The 23,553-nt window shown below is 53.7% G+C and overlaps 10 protein-coding genes across 10 annotated transcripts; 7 read left to right on the top strand and 3 right to left on the bottom strand.

Annotated features, from left to right (window-relative positions):
- The first annotated feature begins 275 nt into the window (after positions 1-275).
- Positions 276-2,637, top strand: CC84DRAFT_1168269 (uncharacterized protein). Its single transcript, XM_018179356.1, has 2 exons — positions 276-721; positions 768-2,637. Exons 1-2 carry the CDS (start codon positions 374-376, stop codon positions 2,472-2,474), a joined length of 2,055 nt encoding a protein of 684 aa, XP_018031488.1. The 5' UTR covers positions 276-373; the 3' UTR covers positions 2,475-2,637.
- A 1,845-nt stretch (positions 2,638-4,482) lies between these two features.
- On the top strand, positions 4,483-6,215 carry CC84DRAFT_276880 (uncharacterized protein). Its single transcript, XM_018185725.1, has 3 exons — positions 4,483-5,066; positions 5,192-5,477; positions 5,528-6,215. Exons 1-3 carry the CDS (start codon positions 4,611-4,613, stop codon positions 6,010-6,012), a joined length of 1,227 nt encoding a protein of 408 aa, XP_018031487.1. The 5' UTR covers positions 4,483-4,610; the 3' UTR covers positions 6,013-6,215.
- An 818-nt stretch (positions 6,216-7,033) lies between these two features.
- Positions 7,034-9,149, top strand: CC84DRAFT_1154613 (cytochrome P450; the record flags this gene model as incomplete). The annotated part of the gene is made up of 5 exons (XM_018176901.1): positions 7,034-7,350; positions 7,431-7,907; positions 8,049-8,287; positions 8,418-8,689; positions 8,777-9,149. The coding sequence occupies exons 1-5, from the start codon at positions 7,149-7,151 to the stop codon at positions 9,147-9,149; spliced, it is 1,563 nt and encodes a 520-aa protein (XP_018031486.1). The 5' UTR covers positions 7,034-7,148.
- A 1,885-nt stretch (positions 9,150-11,034) lies between these two features.
- On the top strand, positions 11,035-11,508 carry CC84DRAFT_1154610 (uncharacterized protein; the record flags this gene model as incomplete). The annotated part of the gene is made up of 1 exon (XM_018176900.1): positions 11,035-11,508. The coding sequence occupies exon 1, from the start codon at positions 11,101-11,103 to the stop codon at positions 11,506-11,508; it is 408 nt and encodes a 135-aa protein (XP_018031485.1). The 5' UTR covers positions 11,035-11,100.
- Positions 11,509-12,701: 1,193 nt separating this feature from the next.
- CC84DRAFT_1229870 (uncharacterized protein) lies at positions 12,702-13,731 on the top strand (the record flags this gene model as incomplete). Its single annotated transcript, XM_018183681.1, has 1 exon — positions 12,702-13,731. One exon carries the CDS (start codon positions 12,702-12,704, stop codon positions 13,683-13,685), a length of 984 nt encoding a protein of 327 aa, XP_018031484.1. The 3' UTR covers positions 13,686-13,731.
- A 421-nt stretch (positions 13,732-14,152) lies between these two features.
- CC84DRAFT_1180184 (uncharacterized protein) lies at positions 14,153-14,554 on the top strand (the record flags this gene model as incomplete). The annotated part of the gene is made up of 1 exon (XM_018180460.1): positions 14,153-14,554. One exon carries the CDS (start codon positions 14,153-14,155, stop codon positions 14,552-14,554), a length of 402 nt encoding a protein of 133 aa, XP_018031483.1.
- Positions 14,555-15,415: 861 nt separating this feature from the next.
- Positions 15,416-16,839, bottom strand: CC84DRAFT_1221649 (serum paraoxonase/arylesterase-like protein; the record flags this gene model as incomplete). The annotated part of the gene is made up of 5 exons (XM_018183292.1): positions 15,416-15,456; positions 15,501-15,996; positions 16,052-16,481; positions 16,532-16,582; positions 16,631-16,839. 5 exons carry the CDS (start codon positions 16,837-16,839, stop codon positions 15,416-15,418), a joined length of 1,227 nt encoding a protein of 408 aa, XP_018031482.1.
- Positions 16,840-17,346: 507 nt separating this feature from the next.
- On the bottom strand, positions 17,347-18,352 carry CC84DRAFT_276845 (NAD(P)-binding protein). Its single transcript, XM_018185724.1, has one exon. The coding sequence runs from the start codon at positions 18,225-18,227 to the stop codon at positions 17,448-17,450; it is 780 nt and encodes a 259-aa protein (XP_018031481.1). The 5' UTR covers positions 18,228-18,352; the 3' UTR covers positions 17,347-17,447.
- A 749-nt stretch (positions 18,353-19,101) lies between these two features.
- Positions 19,102-20,510, top strand: CC84DRAFT_1229864 (LIP-domain-containing protein; the record flags this gene model as incomplete). Its single annotated transcript, XM_018183680.1, has 3 exons — positions 19,102-19,131; positions 19,201-19,532; positions 19,621-20,510. 3 exons carry the CDS (start codon positions 19,102-19,104, stop codon positions 20,492-20,494), a joined length of 1,236 nt encoding a protein of 411 aa, XP_018031480.1. The 3' UTR covers positions 20,495-20,510.
- Positions 20,511-21,219: 709 nt separating this feature from the next.
- CC84DRAFT_1263143 (uncharacterized protein) lies at positions 21,220-23,486 on the bottom strand (the record flags this gene model as incomplete). Its single annotated transcript, XM_018185214.1, has 4 exons — positions 22,708-23,486; positions 22,348-22,657; positions 21,404-21,469; positions 21,220-21,353 (listed from the first exon to the last, which is right to left on the bottom strand). Exons 1-4 carry the CDS (start codon positions 23,266-23,268, stop codon positions 21,220-21,222), a joined length of 1,071 nt encoding a protein of 356 aa, XP_018031479.1. The 5' UTR covers positions 23,269-23,486.
- Between the last annotated feature and the right edge of the window lie 67 nt (positions 23,487-23,553).

Below are 23,553 nucleotides of genomic sequence, written 5' to 3'. Positions count from 1 at the left end.
CGACGCCAGCTCCACGCAACAACCTGGACCAACGCTGCATTCCGGCAGCACGGCCGAACCATGTCCAAACCATCAAGCTCCAATAAAACCATGCCCAAAGCAACCATGAACATGCTCCACCTCATGCAGCCACATGCACGGCCGGCGTCGGACCATCACGTCATGAACCGCTTGGGGACCGTTGGGGAACTCGTCCATTGTGCCGCCCGTTGCCATGGCGACCCGTGTATACATACCTCGCATGGCCCTCCACATTGATCAACCCGTCCCCTGCACCGCCAGCATTCCACTGCTAAGCTAAGCGACCTCGTCCATTCCTCGCTGCTGAGCGTTCGAAGGCGTGCACTCCTTTGCCTTCCTGCGTGTCGTCACCATGGGTCAGCAGTGGCAGCCCTACCTCTACGATGCGCCTTCCGAGCGCGACTCGTTCAACCCAAAGGCCGTCACCATAGCGAGTCGCTTGCCGCCGCCGTCGCCCAAGAGGAAGCCAGAGGGCCCGCTCATCAACTTTAACAGGCACCCCGACAGCTATGTCGTGCTTCCCTATGGCAACACGGGTGCGACGCCCATGGACCCAAGGGTCAAGGTCGTCATCAAGGTTGTGAGATGGATCCAGTTCGCATTGCGCATATGCACCCTCCTGGGCGCCGTTGGGGCCCTGCTCTGCGCCATCTTCATCAAGGGCGCACAGGACACTGAATCCTGGATCATGAGAATACCCGTATGTTTGTATCAATTTCTTCAACATCACACACTGACCAAACCAGCCCGGCGTCGACATTGTCATATGCCTTTACGCCATCTATCACCTCTTGCGCAATGCAAAGTCGCGTCCACCGGCGAGCTCTGCGAGCTACCACTTCTTCGCCCTGGTCATGGACTGCGGCTTCATACCCTTCTACGTCTTCACCGCATTGCTGTCAAAGCGGAACCTGAACGAGGAAGCAGGAACAGAAGGACGGTGGCGGACTTTCTTCCCGACTGACGAGGAAACGGACAAGGTGTTGCTTACCGCATGGCTCACTGCCACGACAGTGGCGGGGTTGCATCTGGCGTCGATCGTACTGGATCTTTACCTTGTCTACATCTTTCGCAAGATCGCTCGTCTCCCTCCGGACATGAACCCCCTGGAGGAGAACTTGACCTCGCGACGCAAGACCAAGCACAAGCATAAGAATTCCTCCATTTCGGCCATTACTCCATTGACGCAAGCGGACAAGCGTTTCAGTGCGCAGACGACCACCACTCTCAATACGGACTACAGGAACTCCCAAGCTGCGCCTCTTATCACCGAGAAGGAGATCCCTAGTCCCGATCGCAAGCAGATGTCTTTCATGCATACCCGCACCAACTCGGATACAACGTACTCACCACACACACCTAACTCAGCCAGGCAGTCGCGCGAGAAGTTCACCATGTCTGCGCAGGCCAACTCTGCACGACAGTCACGTGCAGACCTGAACCGCCGAGACGATCTTCTCCAAATGGAAGAGCAGGACGACCAGAGCCTAGCGGAGCGGAAAGCCTTCCTCGCTCAACAGGCAATCAAGCGAAACTCCCGGCCGAACTCGTTCATCACTTCATCGTCTAAGCAAGACTTCTACACGCCGCCATCGACAGCTACGACAGCCAGGTCTTCCAAGCAGCACGAAGCGTCCGGAGACCTCGCTCTGCAAAACTCTCGTGAACTACAATCTGACAATTGGTTCGTGTACGACGAGAACGAGAAAGACCAATACCCGGAGCCCAAGCAATCCCTCTTCAAGCCCAGAACCCACGGCTACGGTGTGATATCCCCCTACGATAACGCCTCCGACGACGAAGACTTCCGTGCTCCCATGATGATGCCCCAGCCCCTCCGCATGAACCCACCCACACCACCGCCCTCCAAAACCTTCCGCGAAGCCGCACCGAAAAACACGCCTCCCCCGTCGCCCCTCAAGCGCACCACAACTGTGACATCCGTCTCCACCGAGGCCACCTTCAACCGCTCCAACACTGTCAAGTCAGCCAAATCAGCCAAGTCAGGGCGTTATTACGGCGACCTCAAAGCCGCGACGCAGGGAATCCGCGGTTCCTCGCCCGCCAACTCGCCCGGCTCTTCACCCACAAAGAGCACACGCGGAGGTGCCCTTCCCAGCGCAGCAAAGCAGTACACCACCAACGCCCCCGCGATACCTAAGATCGACAACGTGCAGGTTCCCTTCAGCCTCGACAAGAAAAGCTTCGCCTCCGTGCGCAAGACGGGCGAGGCGAATTATACGCCTGGCACTGGAGTGTCGCCGCGCGTGGTGAGTCGGTCCGGGGTGGATTACATGAGTCCGTACGATGGCGAGTACTCCGATCTTGGGACGCCTGGACGGAGGAGGGATGTGAGTGGGAAGGTGGCTGAGGAAGGCAGGGGAGGCGTGGCGGAGGGGGCGGCAAGATGGGGCGGTGGATTGACGTACCGAAAGGCCAGCGGTGTTGCTTGAGCTTGTGCATTACAGTACACTGGGAATAAGTGCGGCGTTTCGGGATGGCGTTTTTGGCGTTTGTATCGGGACTGCATGTCTGGAATGCACAACAGGGGAGGGGGATGTGAAACGATACTCTGTTCTGTAGTTTGTCTGCAAACGAACCTGTCCACTGCACCGAACTGACCTTGCTGCTATTGTGTTTGTCTTGGACGTTCGGAGCGCGTTGGGTCATCGTGCGTGTGGGTCGTGCCTGCCCGAGGTCTGATCGCCTGCGTGACGCCAGAGCGCCTTCCTCATAGTATCTGTCTCTGTCCCAACTACTGTATCACGCCGCTCGTGCGCAAAGATTCTGCATTCTCTCACCGTCCTCAGAGCGTCTCTATACTTGAGCTTGAGACCTGACTCGCCACTCACGGTCCCACCCGCCACTTCTGGCCTGTTTGTGCTTCCTTCTCTCCCCACTCTTTTTTTATCGTGACTCTTCCTTGTCCTGACTCTCACTCGTTGCCCCTACTTCACCGCCCTCGTCGCCTCATAACTGCTCTGAACTGGTGCCAAGCACCGCGGAACCCATGCCCGGGGCTTACGGTCCTCACGACCCTTGCAAGTCCTATGCTTTCGCAGGGTCCCGTTTGGGGCTCGCTGTTTCTTTTTCTCGCGAGGGAAAGGCGTCATTTTCAGTTGCGAATTAGGTGGTGTGTGTTGTGGGGTTTGCTGGATGGAAAATGCGGTTGAAGCTTGCTGCATGCTGATAGCAGTGAATTCCTAGAAGCGCTCTCTCATCGACAAACATTTGTGCGTGGAATGACTCCCTCGTCACCTGTGAAAAGCGCGCAATGCCGCATATTCAGCTGTAGTGAAATCCTTGTCGGCCAACACTCTAACACCTGCGCTTTACTCAACCATTATCTTGCTGTTGTCGCCGCAAAACACAAGCCTCTGCATGGCAAACCCATTCCCGGCCCGCCTTCCTGCGCGCGCGCTGCTCATGGAAACGCCTTGGGTGAGCAGCCAGCAGCCACCCTGGGGGCTTCCGAGACACCATCAGAGCGCACTTTTGAACCTTCATCTCCACGAATATCACCAACGAACAGCGCAACACGCTCGGAGGTTGTACTACTCGAGAGGCCATCGTATCATCAAAGGGTGCCGCACAATTTTTGAGAGTATCTCCCTTCGATCACATGGACGTCCATGCAGATCCCACGCATCGTCACCTGGAACTTGCCCGTTCGGGGTCCGCTTTCATATTACGCCGATAAGGCTGGCCGGGCACTTTGTGGTTCACAGTGCACGAGCAACGGCGAAATCGAAGGAGAAGATGAAAATCCTTGAACTATTCTACAGTCACCAAGGGGAATGTGGCCTGAAACTTCGGACAATCGGGTACACCAAATGAGGAAGGCACTGTAACGCAGGCCGCTTTCAACGTTGGTGAGGTCGGGCCACAGCCGAGGATCGATCGTGACGTGACGTCTGTGGGAACTGGTGTGAACCAATGCAGGCAACCGCGAATGTTCTTCTCATTACAAGATAACTCCCCTGGATATTTTTTCGTCGGAACTTGACAGTGTGTTGTGGAGCTGTTCTTTTCCGCGAACGCGTCTTTGTTGGGCTAATCGCCACTCTAATTACCTCGCGCTGTTGGCGCCCATTTGATACGCGCATCAACGCGCAAAGTAGACCCACAAGTTTCCTCGTGATCACGCTTCTGCAGCGCATCCTACCTTCGGCCCGCCCGGTCGCCCCCGAGGCCTTTCGTGCTCCATCCGCTCTCACGACGCGACATTCGAACATTCGAGCACATTGCGCGTTTGCGCTCGTCTTGCTCTCTCAATTCCGACTTGACGAACGACGGTCATCCGCCCGACGCTCGCGATCGCGACGCGACTAGGCATTACCGCACGACACGTACCCCAGTGCCAGGCCAACATCGCCCCCCGCAATCACTGAGGTGTCCATCACTACGGCAATAGCCTTCATATCGTGTATCTCTAGCACGACAACCCGTTTTTGCTCACATATTGGACCACGGTCGACTGGATGCTGAACGGAGGGGCTTACCCCACTACGAAGTGAGCCATTGCACGCTTAGCGATCGAGAGACGCGACTCACGCATTGTTATTGCGACAGTAGACCCCAACGCTACGATGACGGCCCCAATGCCCTCCTTGTATCAACGCGAGCTACCTGATTCGCAAGAGTCGTACATCTCCGCAGCCTCAAGCACCTTCTCCGCGCCTCGATTGCCGTCGGCCTCAAGTAACCTCTCGACATCAACTGCTGGAGACACCGAGATTACATCTCCGCCTTTGTCCAAGACTCCGTCGGCTCAGAAGACGTCTATAGTGCATGCGTTTCCACCATCACCGGATCGACCCCGCGGGCCAGACACGCTACGGATTGATGCCGCGAACGCGCCGCGAACTGGTGACACAGCAGCCAGTCCCATGTCGCTGGATTCCCCAGCAATGCAGGGTCTCAAGAGAGCAGCCGATGGATCAGTAAAGGGTTCCGAAATAATAAATGAGTCTCCTACCGCGCCCACCATGGGTCATAAACGCAATAAGAGCATGGAGGCCGGTTCAAGTGGTCGCATTGGTCAGGTACGCGAGAACTATCCAAGGTTGGGTGAAAGTCTGGATCCGAGGACCTCCGATTCGCGCTCGTGCATCGTATCCAGACATTTCCTGAGCCTTCTTGGCCTATTTTTGACTGACGGTTGTTATAGTTGTCGGCACAGCTCAAAACGCGTCTTTCGTATGCAATGGTCAAAGTACAGAACAATTGGGAGAAACAGTCCATTGACGAACTTGAAGAGAGGATTTCGCAGCAAGGGTCACCTAACTCCGTCGCCAACAGAACGCCCGGATCTCGACCGGCGTTTGCATCACCCACAACAGCAGAACGCCGCAGAAGACCCAGCGGTGTTTCTGAAAACTCCGACCACATGATGATATCCCCGGGCCAGAGGACACCATCAGATCCTTCCAGATCTTATGCATCGACGCCTTCCTGTATGTTGTACCATGGTATCACTTTTCCGATGCCTGCTAATGATCAATAGCGCTTTGGCGACCTGGAACCAAACCTACCTTAAATGCTGCGGTCAACCTCATTTCCGTCACTGGTGCAAACACCGGTCTAATGCTCGGTCCAGCACCAGAGTTTGAGTCTCGAAGAAAGCGTCGCTCGAGTGCTTCTTTTCATGCTCCACCTCTGCTCGGCTCGTCGCAGCGAAAACACTTCAGTGACCTAGGTGCCGGCCTCCGAACGCCCGCGACCCCCAGGCCAGGCATTCTGCGCATGCCCAGTCAACAAGCCGAGAAAGATGCCGTAGATACCCTTCTCTTCATGAGCAGTCCAAACAACTCCGGTCGTTTACCACACACTAGTGCAGATGCTCGAGCTGCGAGGCATGACTTCGAACATCCACAACGACGAGTCATGTTTGAGAACTTCCCATCGACGGAGAGGCCAGCTGGTCATCTGCATAGTTCAGCACCAAGCAGCCAATCCACAGCGTACTACCGTGCCGAACCTTCGCGGTAGTACCTACTACGCATAGTGGGTCGCCTGCGCGTTTTATGTCTCGACACTGTGGTGATCTACTCCCCGGGGAGTGAAAAAGTCTCCGGGCAGTACCATCTTCAGGGTATTATATGTTTTGGTATAACCGCACTGCAACATGTCTACACTCGCATTTCGATCGCTCGGCACCATTGCCGGTGGCAGAATCATTCCTTTTAGCCCGCCCAAACCCGAAAAAGAACGCATGCATTGCATGGTTGGCGTTGTGTTGATACCCACATGATTTGGTTTGAAATAAGATGGGAAGGAGGAAAGAAACTGAGGACAGGACCTTTTGGTTGGAGAGTTGATGAGCGGCTTTGAAGCGCATACAGGGGGTCATCTGATATTGCTACGGTGTCTCGCCACGACTTTACGACTATTGCTATGGAACCGAATTGCATTGGCTTGTTTTGGTTATTGGAGGCTGAGAGGTACGCGTGGAGAGTTTGTTGCGCAGTTGTCAGAGACGGCATGGAGGGGCCATGGATTGGACGAGCCTCATCACTAGGTTTCAACAGTTTTTCGTGGCCACTTGCTAGTCATGGACTCGTGAGAAGACGAAAATAACCGCAGAACCTCATCTTACCGGGATTGTGGTGGAGCCGTGACTTGTTTTTGAACATGCTGCCATCGATTGGCTGACTTGCTTCAGGTACAACGTTGCGTTGAGTTGTTATGTAGCGACAATCTTTATCTTGGTCGATATCGTCGCTTGCCTTGTATCCATGAGGCATTGCATTAGTGGGTGGCCCGACAAAGTAATGCGCCCGGGCGAGTTTTGGCCTTCGTCTGTTGGAATGTATCTGTGGGCAACCCTCTTTCGTGTACGCCCAGTATATCGACGACCTCCGCATTTCGTTCAGACGGCGCCTGGAGTGCAGCATGTCACCTGCATTTGTTGATTTGATGCTAGACGCGCTTTCCTGCGCAGTAGCAGGGGTTGTAGCTTAGCACCTCGCGATCGTCGTTTAGCAGGCCGACGTCTCGCACCCACGCTGAACCACATCATACGATATAATTATACCAACAGGACTAACACTGGCCCTGTCCTACGATACTTCTAGACTGCATTCTATTAGAGCTTCTGTTTCAGCCAAAGGAAGGAAGCGGCAAGCATGGGAATCGCAGCCACACTAGCCTTTGGTACCCTGGGTCTGCTCATCGCGTATGCAATCCAGAGATTGCTGCAAAAAGACCGCAATGCGCGCCCTCTACCCCCAGGGCCCAAAGGCTGGCCTGTGATCGGCAATGCCACTGACATGCCCAAGCCTGGGGTTATGGAATACGACCACTGGACCAAGCATAAAGATGCGTACGGTACGTTTCGCTTCCACGTACCCCTGCCAGTATCAGGTACACATTACCCGTGGACGACTCCTGACGACGTGATACCCCAGGCCCAATCAGCTCTGTGACCGTCCTTGGGCAAACCATCATCATCCTGAATGATCCGAAGTTGGCCTTTGAGCTCATGCGCGACCGCGCATTCATCCACTCCGGCCGCCCCCACCAGAACTTCAGTTGCGATGTCGTCGGTTGGAAACACTCGACCGCCATGTGCCAGCACAACGACGAGTGGAAATTGCACCGCAGGAACATCACCAAGGTTACAAGCTCGGCGGTCTCGGTGCTGGCGTTTGATAAGGTGCAGGAGGAGGAGGCGGCGCGATTTTTGGTCAATGTGCTCAGGGAGCCGAGGAAGCTGTTTGAACATATTCGGACGGAGGCGGGAACGGTTATCTTGAAGATTACGTATGGGTATACGGCGAGGATGAGGGGGAGGGACCCGCTGGTGGAGCTGGCGGGGAAGGCGGTGTGGACGTTCGCGGAGAGTACGGTGCCAGGAAAGTGGGCGGTGGATGTGTTCCCGTTGTGTAAGTGCAGGCCGTGGATCGCCTCTATTTGTTGTGTACGAGTCTGGTTGGTTAGAAGGAGAGACGGTACCGAAAGGACATGGGCTACTGTTGCTTTAGCGGAAGCGATGGCTGCGGGAGTGGCTGGCTAACAAGTGGCAGTGAAATACCTCCCCGACGGCTTCCCTGGCACCGCGTACCGGAAGACTGGTCGCGAGATGGCTAAGATTTTGTCTGACTGCGTGGAAAAGCCGTATGCTTTTGTCAAGAAGCAGATGCGCGAAGGACGGGCTAAGACTTCGTTTCTGTCGCAGGTCATCGAGACGGAGGGAGCGGATGAGCGCATGGAGCGCATCCACAAGTGGGCGGCGCTGTCGATGTTTGCGGCTGGCGCTGATACTGTGAGTTTCCCGACACCACCCCTTCACGTCACCTTCTTGAGTTGTTGCGTCGAGATTTATCCCCTCTCAGGAACATCTTATCACCCACCTCACCCCCATCCTCCAGACTGCCCATCCTAACCATCCCCAGACCGTCTCCTCCCTCATGACCTTCTTCCTCGCCATGACACTCTACCCAGACGTGCAGAAAAAAGCCCAAGAAGAACTCGACCGCGTCGTCGGGCCAGACCGTCTCCCCGTCGCTGCAGACAATGACAGCCTGCCATACATCCACGCTATCATGCTCGAGACGCACCGCTGGCACCCCGTCGTCCCAATGGGCTTTCCGCATACCAGCGACGCCGAGGATGTGTGTATGGGGTATCGGATTCCCAAGGGTGCGATGTTGTTGCCGAACACTTGGTGAGCGATTCCCTACTTCAACTGTGGCCTCACGATCGAGATACAGGCTTCCATTAGCATGTAAACATTTGCTGACAAGAGTCCCAGGTGGTTCACCCACGACCCCGCCATCTACGCCTCGCCCTCGGCCTTCAACCCCTCGCGCTTCCTGCCTCCTTCTTCCGAGCCCGACCCCCGCCAGTTCATCTTCGGCTACGGCCGCCGCATCTGTCCCGGCCGGTACGTTGCCGACAACGCGCTGTTCATCACCATCGCGCAGACGCTGGCGGTCTTCGACATCTTGCCTACTAGTGACAAGTTGCCCGAGGTGAGGTTCGAGCCCGGGGTGGTGAGTCATCCGCTGCCGTATGAGTGTCGGGTGGTACCGCGGAGCGAGGGGTGTAGGAGGTTGGTGGAGGGGTGTGCGGGAGGGGAGGAGAGGGGGGAGGGGGATGCGGTGGAGTTGGAGGCTATGGGTTAACAGCGAATCGCATGTCTTTCTGGTCATTCAAGAACATGTGGTCCAAAGATGCACCGCATGTGTGCATTGGCAGCTAAAGCAGTTAATGAAGAGGGACTCCGTTGATTCGCTGTTCCGTCCAGGGCGCTGGGAACATTTGCTGTGGTCTGCATGAGGGCGCAGTTTCCATTTCACCCATTGCCAACCTCGAGAGCTTCCAACTCGGCCGGGACGCATCCGCACCACTACAGTATTTTATCGAGACAAGGCCTGAGACATATTAGCCTACGTATTGCCAGCCTCGGGGTACCGTACAGCACGTAGACTTCTCCTGGCACAGCGACACTCTATCGTCTGGCGAAATTAGCCTTGCTGGTGTACTCGCCTCAATAACCTTCACCGATCGCATGTAATTGATCTTCGCGCCAGCGCATACAGCACGGCGCGGGCGCGCTTGCCATGTCGGTAAATCAGGCGAGGTGGACTGTCGGCTGTGCCGCTATTATACATGTCCATGGCCATGCAATGGCGAACTGACCCCGGCACAATAAAATCCAGGGTGGACGCACGCAACCTGCCAGGCAGCTACCGAGCCCATGAGGTGAGCCACAGATGTCGAGCTGTAAAGTCACACGACTGGCAACCTGACGTTCGACTGAAGTTGTAGCAGGAGGATGGAACGCAAGACAAATGCGAAACGCGAATCCTCAACCGTCGAGCAGCACCCTACCAGAGCGGATTCGTTCCGATCCGAGCACAGCACTGCGGCAAGCTTAAGTTTGCTGATGACAATAACTCAGACTCTTCTCGCACTGCAGCCGTTCGACGTGTCTACGGCTCCCAGCTGTGCCGCAGCGCCGTGTCGTGCGCCTCCACAAACCTCCACCGAGACGCCGCAGAGCGGCGCAGGACCCTGCGCATATAGATGAAGATCGTTATCGAACGATCGTTAATGTTGTTTGCGTTAAACAAACGCGCCCCCACAGAGATGGCAGACGCTGTATGCGCGCTAGACCGCTCTTCGGGGCCTCGACCATGTGTGCAAAAGGCACAGCTGTTGTTTTCGCAGAGGGTGGGTGCCTTGCGACCTGTTGTTGCTCTGGTGGCATGTCTCATTCCGTGTGTTGCTGCAGCGCACGAGAGGGTGTCATCGAGGAGGATTGCGTCTGTGGGCTGTTTCTTGAGTTCAAGCCGTGCCTCCATGCGAAGTAAGTTCCCTTGCACTGTCCAAACAGCGCTGCGAGCGCCACATATCTCGACGCATGACAGGCGATATGGTAGGCTGTCAACCAGAGACCGCGACCTGATGTAGCTGGCGGCGGTGTCCGCGGTGAGCAGTTCCTCGCTGTTATGCGACGGGTGGGATGTTTCAGAAGTGCACGAACCGCCGGAGACCCAATCACCGACCCGACGTTTGTCTCTTCTGGCGAGTGTGCACACCCCACCCCGGAGTCCGTGATGGACAGTCACTTTCCCCGAACGGAGGCCACAGTGTTTGATCGCATGAAATGCGCGGTTTCGAAACTACCGAACTGATGTTTGTATAAACAGGATGCCCCTGCTCGACGCAGACGCGTTCCTAAGGCACGCATCGTACGGCGCTTCATTGGCGGAAGACGGCGTATATCTTCCTGGACGCGGCTGTGAACGCCTCACGGCGACGGCAGGGGCCCGGGAGGCCTCACCCCCGGCTTGACGTTGGGGCATGAAGTGCGCGGGCCCCTGCTCTTATTACGGCGGAGGTGCAGCTGAGGGCCGAATATAAGGAGGCCGATGCGTGAGGTCGCAGATCGGTATATCTTTGTGCTACCCCGGGTCGCTGTCGCTCTGCCAACTCTGTTCGACCTTCTACTGCTGCTGTACAACCACAGCGCCATCTATATACACTATCGTAAACAGAGGCTCGACTTACATACTCCGCCTCGAGCAATATCATCTTTCAAAAAACCGTCCTTTGAGACACGAGCCCACAATGTCCACATCTGCTACCTCGCCCTACGGCCTACCGCCGTCACCAAGAGCTACGCGTCCAGAACTGTCTCCTATCAACACATCATTCCGCACCACACCAACCAGCTACTCCGACGCCACGCCTTCACCAAACGAAAAGGCCTCCGCGCACAGCTACAGTTTCACCAACACCCGCCCCCGTCGCCGCGACTCCGACATCTTCGCTAACGCGACTATCCCGCTCAGCCCTCCACCTTCTCCACCATCAGCCTACAAAGAAAGCCCCTTCGACGGCGTCGCTCCACGGAGAAGGAACCCGTTTGCAAGACTCTTCTGCTGTCTTGGGCGCGAAGAGCGCGCGAGGAGGCGTGCCATGTGGGCGGATGAGTTTGAGCAGGTCGGGGAGAAGAGGCATTGGACGGAGGTATAAGGTTGAATCAGCGACGGACGACTACCCGACCACAAGCCGATGATACGATCGACGCGACACTTGCGACTTCTTTTCTTTTGTTCGGGACGAGGCTTGCGTGTGGAAGACCCCCTGCCATAGTGCGGATCGGCTCTCTTTTGTTTACCTGTTATGCATAGCGATGGCGTTGGGATTGGTGTCTAGCTTTCCTAGAGATGGGGTTTGAGGATTCGTTTCGCTGTAGATGCCACTCGGTGGACGCGGGTGAGAGTTGCAAGTGCTGCCGCTTCTGTTATATACCCAATGCGAGATACTATTCACTCAATGTCGCCTCATATCCTATGGCCTGAATAGTATCGGCCGAAAGCACGCTTGATTGTTGAGGCCCAAGTAGGTAAGTCAACACAGCGATGGCTGTCGCCAACAGCCTAATAAGCGCTTGTTGACTTTCATGTAGAGATTTCTCTGCGTTGCTACTGCTTTGCAGCGAACCTTGAATCGTGGTGGGGCTGCCCCACAAACGTCTTGTTGGGTGGTACTGATGAGGGATGAGGGTTGTCAAGGACAGAAAATAATCTTTTCCGCACGACGCAAAACATCGTCCACTGCAATCGCATGCGACCACAGTGCACCTCGGTATTGAGGGAGATCAAGGGTAGTGACAGCAACAAATCGCAGGACTGCGGCAGCACACAGCTGGATAACATGCGGGACTGCAAGCAGACGACGTTTTGTTTGCAAACCCTCACGGGGCGGGATGCTTTCTGAGCGGCAAGCTACTCGTCTAGAGTAGCTTCAAGAAGGTTATCCACTTGCTTGTTGCAGTTAGCATCGAGTGTTGTGTATCTTTAGTGTGGATTACCAGCTTTCACGGTTGCGTGCTTGCGAGTTCAGCTTCTTTGCACCTGGAGAGTTAGTAGGCTTCTTGGGTGCGACGTAGAGAGTTTGTGAAGTTGCGGTAGCGCTGGTATCAGGCGCTTCTCTCCTACATAGATGAAACTCTACATTGATTTAAGTTGCCTTCAAAAATTCCACTCAGCGTGGGGGCGATAATCACCCTAGTTTGGAGATAAGCTAAGCCTATTGTCGATGTTGTCGTACCATGACCGTCCTTAGCACTGGCAGGGGAAAACACATAAGTGGCTGATACAGTATCGCGAGCCTCAGGAGCCTCGTCCGACATCTTCATCGCAGTCTATCGACTTCGTCCAGCCATGTATTTCGCAGGGCTGGCAAACCCGTTTACTCCAAGGGCTGATTTCCCGATCAAACCGCTCTACCATTGTCTATTCGTCTATGTTTTCCTCGCAGCCTTTTGTCATGCAGAAACATACACCGATGCAGCATGCAACGCCGCAGTCCTAACCATGAATTCGTGTGCCTCCCGCTGGGACAGCATCCGCACTGAGTGCACCAACTCCGTCACGACAAACACCGTGTGGCCCGGCCCTTGCGAGTGCGCATACTACAGGAATGATCTGCCCTGCTTTGATGAACAAGTCCTATGCGCCGCACAGGTCTGGACCCAAGTGCCGCAGTGGTTTCGAGATGGGGTTACGAGCTGCTTGATGAAAGATGCTTCGTACACCATCCGCGCGCAATTGGGAAATGCACAGAACCCGTTCCTGGTGTCGGGCATCGCTGGGATCTTAGCAACGACGTCTGGGACTTTTGCTTCGTCGGCGGGGTCGAGTGCGCAGACGAGTCTGGGTGCTTCGGCAGCTACAGCGCAAGAAACTTCATTATCTTCCGGGGCAGTGTCGACTACACTGGAGAGCCGGGTCACAACGCAAGAACAGACGTCAACGACAACTCAACGCAGTCCGACCCCTTCATCGAGTTTGACGGGCTCCGCAACACAGCGAAACGGCCTGTCCACAGGCGCAAAAGCCGGAATTGGTATGGGCGTCAGTCTCGGTGTCATAGCGGCTGTTTTTCTATGTCTCTTCTGGTTCATGAGAAGGCGAAGAGCTCCGGTACATTCGAAGTTCTCCACTGAATCCGGATCCGAAGCTTCTGAACTGCATGGTCAATGCGCAGAGATACATGAAGCGTCATCGACGATGGTGTGGCCCACCAACGAGCTTGTTGGGAGTTTTCCTGGAAAACCTGACAATGGGTTGGAATCTGAGATGGATGGAAACGGTTTGCATGGCTGTTATTGGCGAAGATACGAACTCGAAGGGCGAATGCACTAAGGGGACAAAATTATTGAGGTACTCTTAGACAGACGTGTGTTTCGGCCAGTTTTTGTGGGTATATAATGGACTCTCTGCGCAGGACAAGGCCGAAGATGATTGGTGAAAAGGGATCTATTGTTGACACGGTGGATTTCGACAGTCAGAGGTCCCTCGTATCTGTGAACTTTCATAATGACAGGCAAGCTAGCTTTCGTTGTGAGGGGACTAGATGTTCCACAGTGATGACAACATTTCGAGGGTAGTAGCATCCCGTTTGCAAGATGAAATATTCCCCGCGCGACCGCAGCGTGTGCGACATCCGTGACGTGCTGCAAGCAAACAGACGTGTCCACGCAGCCTCCTTCGACGGCAAGAGCAGAATAACTTTACTCTTACAAAACTCCCACCAAAACCTTTCAACCTCACTACAACCTCAATCAAATCGGTCCCAGAAAACTGACTACACTCACCAATACATGTCTACCATGGAACCCGCACTTCCCTCCTGGATCACCATCAACGCAACCTGCACCCAGCCTCCGCCAGACTGGCACGTCAATCCCGCGCAAATCAGCGTCCCAGAGCCGTATATCTACGTCACCAACAACACCGGCAACCATGCCATCCTGGAACGCTGCACTGGCACAGCGCCGAGCTTCTACGTCGATAACTCGATGCCGGCTGACGCAATCGGATGTGTGCTCGTGGCACATGTAGTGAAGGGAAGCGCCTCAAAGGCTTGGCAGTGCTTTATGGATGCTAGGTTGGAGGGTCAATGGGGCGTGATAGATAAGGCTGGAGGGGGAGTGAAGACCAAGGGATTCGGTGTAGGCGGCTTGGCTGTGTTGGGTTTAGCTGTTGTGGGGGCGGTGTTTGGGACATTTTGAGGATCCACTGGGAAATATATCTTGGTATGTGTGACTATATTTGCATGGGAGGGGCCGGGGTGTTGTGGAGTGTTTGGGACCTTCCTCGCTTGCCACAGGCAGTGCTGGCAGTTGAAGGTCATAGTACTGGAGCGATGGGAGTTGTGTACCCGGTGAGGTCAATTATCTTTCGCAAGAGCGTCCTCGCTCGTGCGATAGATACTTGAAGTCCGGTATTCCGACCTTGTCTAAGAAATGATGTGAAGGTTAGCAAGGATATCGAACCTGCAAACATTGGATATCCCTGACATTTCCCTACGAGTGAATCGCGCGTGTTTCGATTTAATGGAATAACAACTGGATCCGATAACACATCCAGACCATGCTGGAAGCGTTAGCACACACAACCCAGTACAGTTCGTTGGCCTATGGTAGCAAGTATGTGGACTGATCGCACTCAAAGTCATTTTTGTGTGACGCAAACATTTTGAAATGTCACCACCGTACGATACCCGGCCTTTCTGCATCTCAACGACGCCTTCCTCCGCCCCTGCCTCTACCTCCATCATTTCGAGGGCCCCTCAGCACACCACCGCCACGTGAAGGGCCATTACTGCTTGATGGCCCGCCGCGGCGTCCTCGTCCGCCACCGCCCCGGCCATCACCATTACTAACCGGTTACGAATGAGCCTCACTACATCTACCATTGGTACACTCCCTACCCCAAGCACACCTCGGACGCGTCTCAAATTTCAACCCTACATCCGGTGTAGTCCTCGGCCCCGGATGCCTCACTCCAAGCTGCACAGCCATCCAGGCTTCTCGTTCGTGAGCAGCTGCCGACAGACAAAGGCCAGTCGGTCGAGAGACTTGTACTTAGCTTTACGCGATAGGATCGCATACCACGAATTCATTGAAGACAGCTGTTTCCGTCAGCATCCATCCAAGCATTATGTGCATTACTCACCTCCCATGAACAACCTCCCAGTCTTCGCATCGTGCCTCACAGTGGTAATACCATTAAGAACCGCAGCTTCGCGATCCTCAAGCACCTTCTCCAACTCATATACACCTTCCACCTTTTTAATTCTCCATACTGTCGCTGGCGACTTGTTTCCCACCGGATCCTCTGTCCATTTCATCACCTGTGCGCCGTTAGGAAACCCAGGAATCCACAGATCGCCACTCGCATCCAGTGCCAGATTATCAAGCGGCATTCCGACATGAATAGTGTCAACCAATGTGAATGCAGGAGGGATACTCGCGGATTCAGCAGATGATGCGAGAGAAAACACGGAGATAGTGCCGGTGATGGTGGACGGAACGTAAATGAGTCCATCTGCGCCGCGGGCTAGTCCATTCGGCATTCTGAAGGTTCGAGGTGGCGTGATAGGAAAACATGTCGAGGTAGGTGAACAGTAAGTGACACCACCGCCGCCAATGTAGTTGTCGAAACTTTTGCGCTAAAGGCTGTTAGAATTTGATGTGTTCGAGATTAGTGGAACGAGCAAAGCTCACCAACCCAAAAGACTTCGAGTGATCATTCGTCACCACAAACGCACCATTTCCCACAGCAGCAACGTTGTTTGGCGTATACATAGTTTCAGGGTCCCACACAGTCCTCAAATGCTTCATACTCTTGGCTCCTCTTCTGTGCTCAAAAACTTCAATCGTAGCATTCGCACCGAGCTTCGTTGCATCGATATGTTTACCCTGAGCATCCACCGGTGGACGTTGGTTAGTGAGGTAGAAATGAACCGTATGTTTGTCGATGATTTCGACATCGAAGCCTAGGATATCGACTGAGGAATCGCCCGTTGGGGAGAGGAAGTTGTCGAGCTGGAGTGCACGGTAGGAGAAAGAGCCATCGGGCAAGCTCTTGTCGATTGAAAGAGCAAGGACCTCAGTACCACCTTTCCTTCTCGCAGAAACATTGAGCTTCATCACACTAGTTCTGGATGAGTGACAAAGGCTTGGCGCAGTGGACTAAGCACTTACGCTTCGTTCCATGCAAGTCGACCTTCGGTGCTCGCACATGCAGCGTACAAGCTGCTTGAATCAGTTCCTGGAGGATATTAGATTGCGGAGGCACGTTACATGCTCTGCTGATCGTCCAGCCATAAATCTTCACAACCTGACAACCTCTTGTCTGTAATCTTTCGACATTTGTATGGAAACTCATCGACGCTTTGTATTACTCGGCCAACACCGAGCGTGACGTACAAAAGGTCTCTCAGCATAAGTTGCCAGAACACCGCGCCGAATACTGCAAACAGAGATCCGAAGATGAACCCCCCGCGAGCCATGGTCCGTAAAGCGCCTCTGTACTGGATCTGAGCACCCTAGGACCTGTCTCTCAAACTGCGAATGGCTCCGTGTGTTGCGGGGTAGCTGTGCAACCTTGTTTTGCTGGTGTCTCGCCGATGTAAGCAGAGCTTTCGAAGTGTTGCGGCACGGATCACCTCAGACCCGTGCGTGAGCCGATCTGCTGGGGTTGAGATGCAAGGGTTGGGGTTGGCTCGCTCGTTTATCTGCGCGCTGGGGTAATAGGTCGCCACTCCACCCAACCATGTGCTCTTTTTCTTGCGTTACAGAGGGAGCTATACTTGGCGAGAGTGCCTTAATCGTATTATCAAAGGAAAGCCGACACCAAGAACGTAGCTTCTTGAGAGCTCGATGGCGCACCGACTGCCCCCTGGTGAATTGTTCCATGACGCTTCTCCAAAACCTGTGACAGCTGATTGAATGGAAACATGATACGGTGACTTGTAGACTCTAAGCTAAAGCGTAAACACGCTATGCCTATCGTAGGCCTGGTCTCAAGAAAAGAGGAGCGAAAGGGGCGAAGGAGAGTTAAGCTTAGTAGATGTCTAAAAACTTCTGATGGGCAAAAATCCAGCGCGTCTCTTACCTTTCAGATGGATGGGTTGATACCGGTGAAATCTGCGCAAATCTGCAGCAGACGTTCCTGCACCGTTTCGTCGTCCGTTGAAGCTTGCGCCCGCCCTTCTGTCGGTCCAGGGTTGTAGTATATGCCACTTCGCTGCGCATTTACCTCCTCTCCCTCCGCCAGCATCACATATGTAGCTACCGCTGCCTCCGTATCCCCAGAAGCATTGGCTCCGCCCATCTTGGTTGGCACCCAGCCTGGATCCAGCGAATTGCTCTTGACCTCGGGCCACCGCCGCGCAAATGCTTTCGCGAAGATGACGGCGTGCACCTTGCTTGCCCGATACGCTTTGATGGGGTCGTAGCCCTTCTCCCCACGTTGCTGCCATAGTATGTCTTCGAGACTACCGTCACCGCTCTGGTGCATGTCACTTGACACGAAGACCAGTCTTTTGGGCCGAGTGATCAAGCATGTGAGGATATATGGCGCGAGCGTGTTGACTGCTGCGAGCGGAGGTATGCCATCTGCTGTCTCGCTGTACGGACTGCGGAAGAGACCTGCATTATGAATAACGCAATCGAATATGCCGAGTTTGTTTACATCGTTTGCGAGCTTCTTGGTATCTTCAATGCTGGAGAGATCGCCCGTGACGACGGTCTCCGCGCCTGAGCACGCCTTTATCGCGTCTTGGGCGCGTGCGGGATTTCGAGCGTGTAGAACGACGGAGTGGCCGCGAGCCACGAGGCGCTGGGCGACGATCGAACCGAGGCCATCCGAGGAGCCGGTTATTAATATGCGCGCCATGATGTTGGTTTTGGTGGACGTTACTAAAGGATGTTGAAAGGGATGAGGTTGCCAAATCGCACCGATACCCCTCGTCGATGCGGCGGCGCTTTCAGAACACTACACCGGGCACTGCATAATTTTGTAAGACCTCCAGAGCCAGTACGAAAGCGATCATAGGATGACCATATTTTGAAAGATTTCCTGTATTTTGACGCGAGGCAAGAAGCATGCTACCGAACTATTATGAGACCGCTGCGTCCTCGTGAAAATGATGCAGCTTTCACGCGACAAAATAGCGCTAAACCCTGTTGAGAAGCAGCGCAGTATCTCCGCTTTCCTCCACAAGTCTGTTCACAACTTCATCACTTTCGGTACTTGTCTGGATTCACTCGTTATTACCTATGGTACCTCCCCGGGTTGGCCCAAGACTTTGGGTATTCTCGGGGCCGAGGATGTTCGGATCGCGGGCATTTGAAGGTCCGACAATGGGTCAAAGATGCACCGTCTTGCATATGTGCAGAGAGCCATTTTAGACCCCACCGTCGTCATTAAATTAAAGACGAACATGGTTACACCTATTCGTTCATCAGGCTTTGATGTGCAAAGGCCGCACATAATGCTAGGTACGACGTATAGTTAGCGTCTTTCCCAAATGGTGTAAAGCCTGCCACAGGTGCATGTGGTCGAAGGAATATAGGTAATCTCATGTGTACGCTATATTCTCACTGCCGGTTCAATCGCAAAGGAGCAAATCACAGGGGAACGCTACCGGCGTTAGTCGAATTATGATCATGGGCGCGAGTGCAAGCAGTGCCCAGGGATTCGTGTTGCAAATGTATAAATGATCAGCCTGGGTGCGATTCACGAAGACACAGCTTCAATCGGTTTCAGCATGTATGTCACACAAATTCTCGCGGCACTGGTATGGTCGCTTGCTTCTTCCAGCATCTTGGCGTCGGTCTTGCATATTCCGCCGAATTCGTTGTCGAAGCCTATACCACCTAGTCAAGATCCCTTTTACACTGCCCCTCACGGATTCGAGAAAACAGCGCCTGGAACAATACTCCGCATCCGCCACGCCCCTGGAAATGCTACCAACGTAATAGCAAACGCCTCAGCTGTCTATCACATCGTATATCGCACAACTGATTCCAACTATAAACCTGCGTTCGCAGTCACAACGCTGTTCATACCTTTTGAGAATGCTACCTTAGGGACCAATTCATCGCAAACATCACTCTTGTCCATCCAAATCCCGTACAATTCAGTTTGGGTGGATGCAAGCCCTAGCTTTGCCATATATTACGAATTCGCACAGCCAGCGTGAGTACTCTAGGTCATCCCCATAGTCCAATAGTGTGGCACACGAAAGATCTCGACAGGCAGCTGATTCATGAACATTGTTTTGTAGATTTGAATCAGGATCCACAAACGACGACACTTCCTACGCTCTAGGGAAAGGATGGTTCGTCAACATGCCTGATCACGAAGGCCCCACTGCCTCTTTTGCAATGGGCATTACCGAAGGGCACGCAACCCTCGACTCCATCCGTGCTGTCCTCTCTTCAGGCCTTCTACCGGACTATACCCAAACCAAGTATGCCATGTGGGGTTATTCCGGCGGTTCGATAGCCAGCGAATGGGCGTCCGAACTGCAGGAGCAGTACGCGCCTGAGCTCAGCTTCGCAGGCATGGCAATCGGCGGATGCGTGCCTAATCTGACCGAGGCACGCGACAACTTAACAGGATCTGCGTACGCAGGTCTACTCCCTGGCTTGTATCTTGGGCTTACGAGCCAGGATGAGGAAGCCCGCGCGTATCTCGTCTCGCGTCTCAAGAAGTCGGGCCCTTACAATGCCACAACATTCCTAGCCGATCTGCATCTCACTGTCAACCAAGCATTCGCTACTTATGCGAACCAAGATCTCTACGACTACTTCATCAATGGTCGCGCCGATCTCCTGGCACCCATTTTGACGAAGATTGCAGATCGGAACTCGTATCAGGGCTATCACGGCGTGCCCAAGATGCCCACGTTTGTTTATAAAGCGATTGGTGACGAGTTTTCGACAGTCAAGTCGACGGATGCGCTGGTTGAACGATGGTGCAGCATTAACGTTGATGTCGAGTACCAGCGCAATACAGTGGGGAATCACATCACGGAGATCTCCAATGGGAAGCAAAGGGCGTTGGACTGGTTGGGCAGTATATTCGACGGGACGGCGACAATTGGAGGCTGTTCGGTAAAGAATGTGTCTGTCAATGTCGTGAGCTCTGTGTCATAAACAGCTAATTCCTACCACGATCCTATAATTTTAAAAACGTCAAGAAACAGGCATCGGTTTCTGTGCTATGAACCTGTACATCTATTAATACAATGTCTGTCCTTCAACTCGATTACAAGCTGGCCTGCTCTGTCATCCATAATACTGATCCTGACTTTCATGCTTCGGGACAGCCTGAACAATGGTGAAATACTATTGATCCATCAGACCCATCGAGGAAAATATGCTCTGCCAGCCTTAGTATCCCAGCCTGTCAGGACTGTCCCTCTTCCGGGTTCGGAAGACAGGTTGAATGTCCGCGTCCTTTAGAGTCAGTTCCACCACGAGCATCAGGTCCTGCCGCTCACATCCCAAGACTGCGTGGTGATCTCCACCGCCACGGGGACCGCATCTTGGATCCAGGAATGTCTCTTCTAATTCCACCGATGCGTTCATCAAACGCATCGATGAGAGCTGGGTTGTAGAGCTGGGAGCCAAGACGGGCAACCGCTTTCCAGCTGCCTAGTTCCAGATTTACAGAGGTAGCAACTCTTCTGATCTGGGTCACTTCCACCTTTTCAGCCTCATGGATTTTTTTCCCCACTCCTGTACCCAGGCCTGAAGCGGTGAATTGGCAGATTTGAATTGCTGGTACTTGTCCCACAGGAGACTTTGTAACACGGAGTCTCTCTTGGTGTATTTGTAGAACGCTTGGACGAATCGGAAAGCCTTGTTCTCCGGGAACTTCAGGTGCTCGGAAGGTAAAGCTTGACGTAGGGTCGTTGACGCCTCTCCGCCGCCACGGTGCCTTCATCACGTCCGAAGTTGCACAAACTCTCATATAACCCCTTGATCTGGCTGCGGGTACCGACAATACCGTCTAGCGCAAGGTTAGTGCATACGGGATTCAAAGAGGCGACTTAAGCGCACAATCATGTAAGAACGAGAGGCCTGATACGGTATCCCGGGATATGAAGCCCTTGGCACGTTTCTCGTCTATTCGAGTCTTCAGTAGGATGGGAAGACAGGGAGCGTACACTTGTGTCGCTATGTCGATGTTTGACAGTTGTAGGCGCCTATGATACTGCACCCATTCCAGCTTTTCCTCCGTGAAGGCCCGATTGGCCTTCACAAGACATCCCCAATCTGGAGCTGACATCCACATCTCTTTTGCCTGTTCACGGCGTTAGTCGACGCTTTTCAGGGAAATGATTCGGGCGTCTTCCATCATGTCCTGAAGGTCTTTCTCAAATGCGCAGACTGGCTTGTGCACCTCCAGGTCGGCTTTTTGGCACACTGCGTTGCAGTACACGTGCACTCGACAACTTGTCCATATCCTCGATGCGTTGCTTCCACAGCTAGAGCATTGCGTCTGTTTTTCAGCCGTGCTAGTCTTCGGGCTGTCAGCCTCAGCTTGGCATGGTGCTCCTCCATAGCAGGCTAGTAGGACGTCTGGAAAGTGTTGGCGTGGAACGTAGTCAGTAGAGCGGCAACGAGGCTGAGTTGAGAGTGAGAGACGGGAAGCGAAGGTTCGAATGCACAATAGTCAGTGCGTGGAGCCGCCCTGTGGCAGCTCCCCGTCTGGTGTTGCGACAACCTCTGAGGTCACTTGTAGCGAGTCACCTAAACTGAAAGCGGTAATGCTTCGCCTGAACAGCGGCTGTTCTGAGACGACACTAGTGAGGAGAGAATTCGGTCACACGTTCGCAAAGTATACCGAAAAGCACGTCAACAGCCCGAGTGCTCGGATAGATACGTGTCATAGCTGGATATCAGCCAAGTAGATCCTAGATACCCCGCCAGCTATGGAAACGAACTACAATTCTTCAAGTCCTTCTCATCAAATATCCCGCACGACTCCACAATCGGCGTACCGTCGGGTCCCCTACTCCCGTTTTCTATCATATCGTCAAGTGTCGCAGGGTCAAAATAGAGCGGTTCCTCATTCTTTCCAACGACAGGCACGCTCCGCGCTAGAGGTCCTCGACGAAAGCCATAATGCGCCTTGACAGTAACACGTGCTGAGAATCGGTTGTTGTTTTGCCTCGTCACTATGAGCGGAAGCTTGATGTCTCTTGGAATTCCACCTTTTTCAACACTATCTTGCTCGATCACCCATGTGACGCTGTTACGGTGTCGGCCACCACCTCGTACACCATGGACAACGACCCGTCCTTTCTCCAGCTACATCGATATATCAGCAAACAAACGCGGATAGAAATCGCTAAACTTACATAGGTCCTGCTCTTCTCTGCTCCTACTGAAGCTCCAGCTCCCAGATAGCCTGCTTCTAGACCGGCATTCACAGATTCAGTGATCAAGGCATGGGAGACCTCGCCCTCAAACAGCTCAGGATACCATGCTGCAATCGCTGGATGCTGTTGCTTGTTCTTTGGTACTTTCACAGCAGGTTCCTGCGCTGGCGCGTCTTCGAATACAATCGTTATCTCAGCAGTTTGAATACGATAGAGCCAATTGGTCGATGCTTTCTGAAAAGAAAAATGGGTCTGGAGGAGGTATGACGGGAGCTCGTTGAATGTGCCAATTTTAATTGGTCTCTTGAGCTCCGCTACAAGGCGAGAACCGCCTACAACTTCTGCGATGACTTCGCGGGGTATGTAGAGCTCCTGATCATCATTGGCTTGGGAGCGGTCGAGGTACGTTGCTGAGTCGCTGGAGATTTCCAAAGGCACTGTCCATGAGAACGGTCCATTGGTAAATGCATCGTTATTTTTCTTCTCGCTACCTGGAGCTGTATCGTTCGGGGTTGCGCCACCGGTTGTGTCGATTGACATGTTGGGCTGCAATTCTCGTAATGAGGGGAGACCTCAATGAACCCGACGTGCTCTAATCGCACCTTTTAGTATATGCGGGATTGCAGCTGCAGTGTAGAGCTGAAACACGTATGGTCTGGCCGATGCACTTCAGCAAAGAGGAAAACAATCATGTAGCCTTGGAGCGCATGAAGAAGGCACAAAGATATGCTATAAATGGAAGAGCTGAAGGCTCAGGTTGTACCAAGTTTCCCCTCTTGCAAGGTCGCGACTGCCTGGCATAAGGCTATGACTTCATCGGCCTAT

The sequence above is a fragment of the Paraphaeosphaeria sporulosa genome, assembly GCF_001642045.1.
Source record: "Paraphaeosphaeria sporulosa strain AP3s5-JAC2a unplaced genomic scaffold CC84scaffold_11, whole genome shotgun sequence".
Classification (NCBI taxonomy): Eukaryota; Fungi; Ascomycota; class Dothideomycetes; order Pleosporales; family Didymosphaeriaceae; genus Paraphaeosphaeria; species Paraphaeosphaeria sporulosa.
This window is presented reverse-complemented; position numbering and strand designations above follow the sequence as displayed.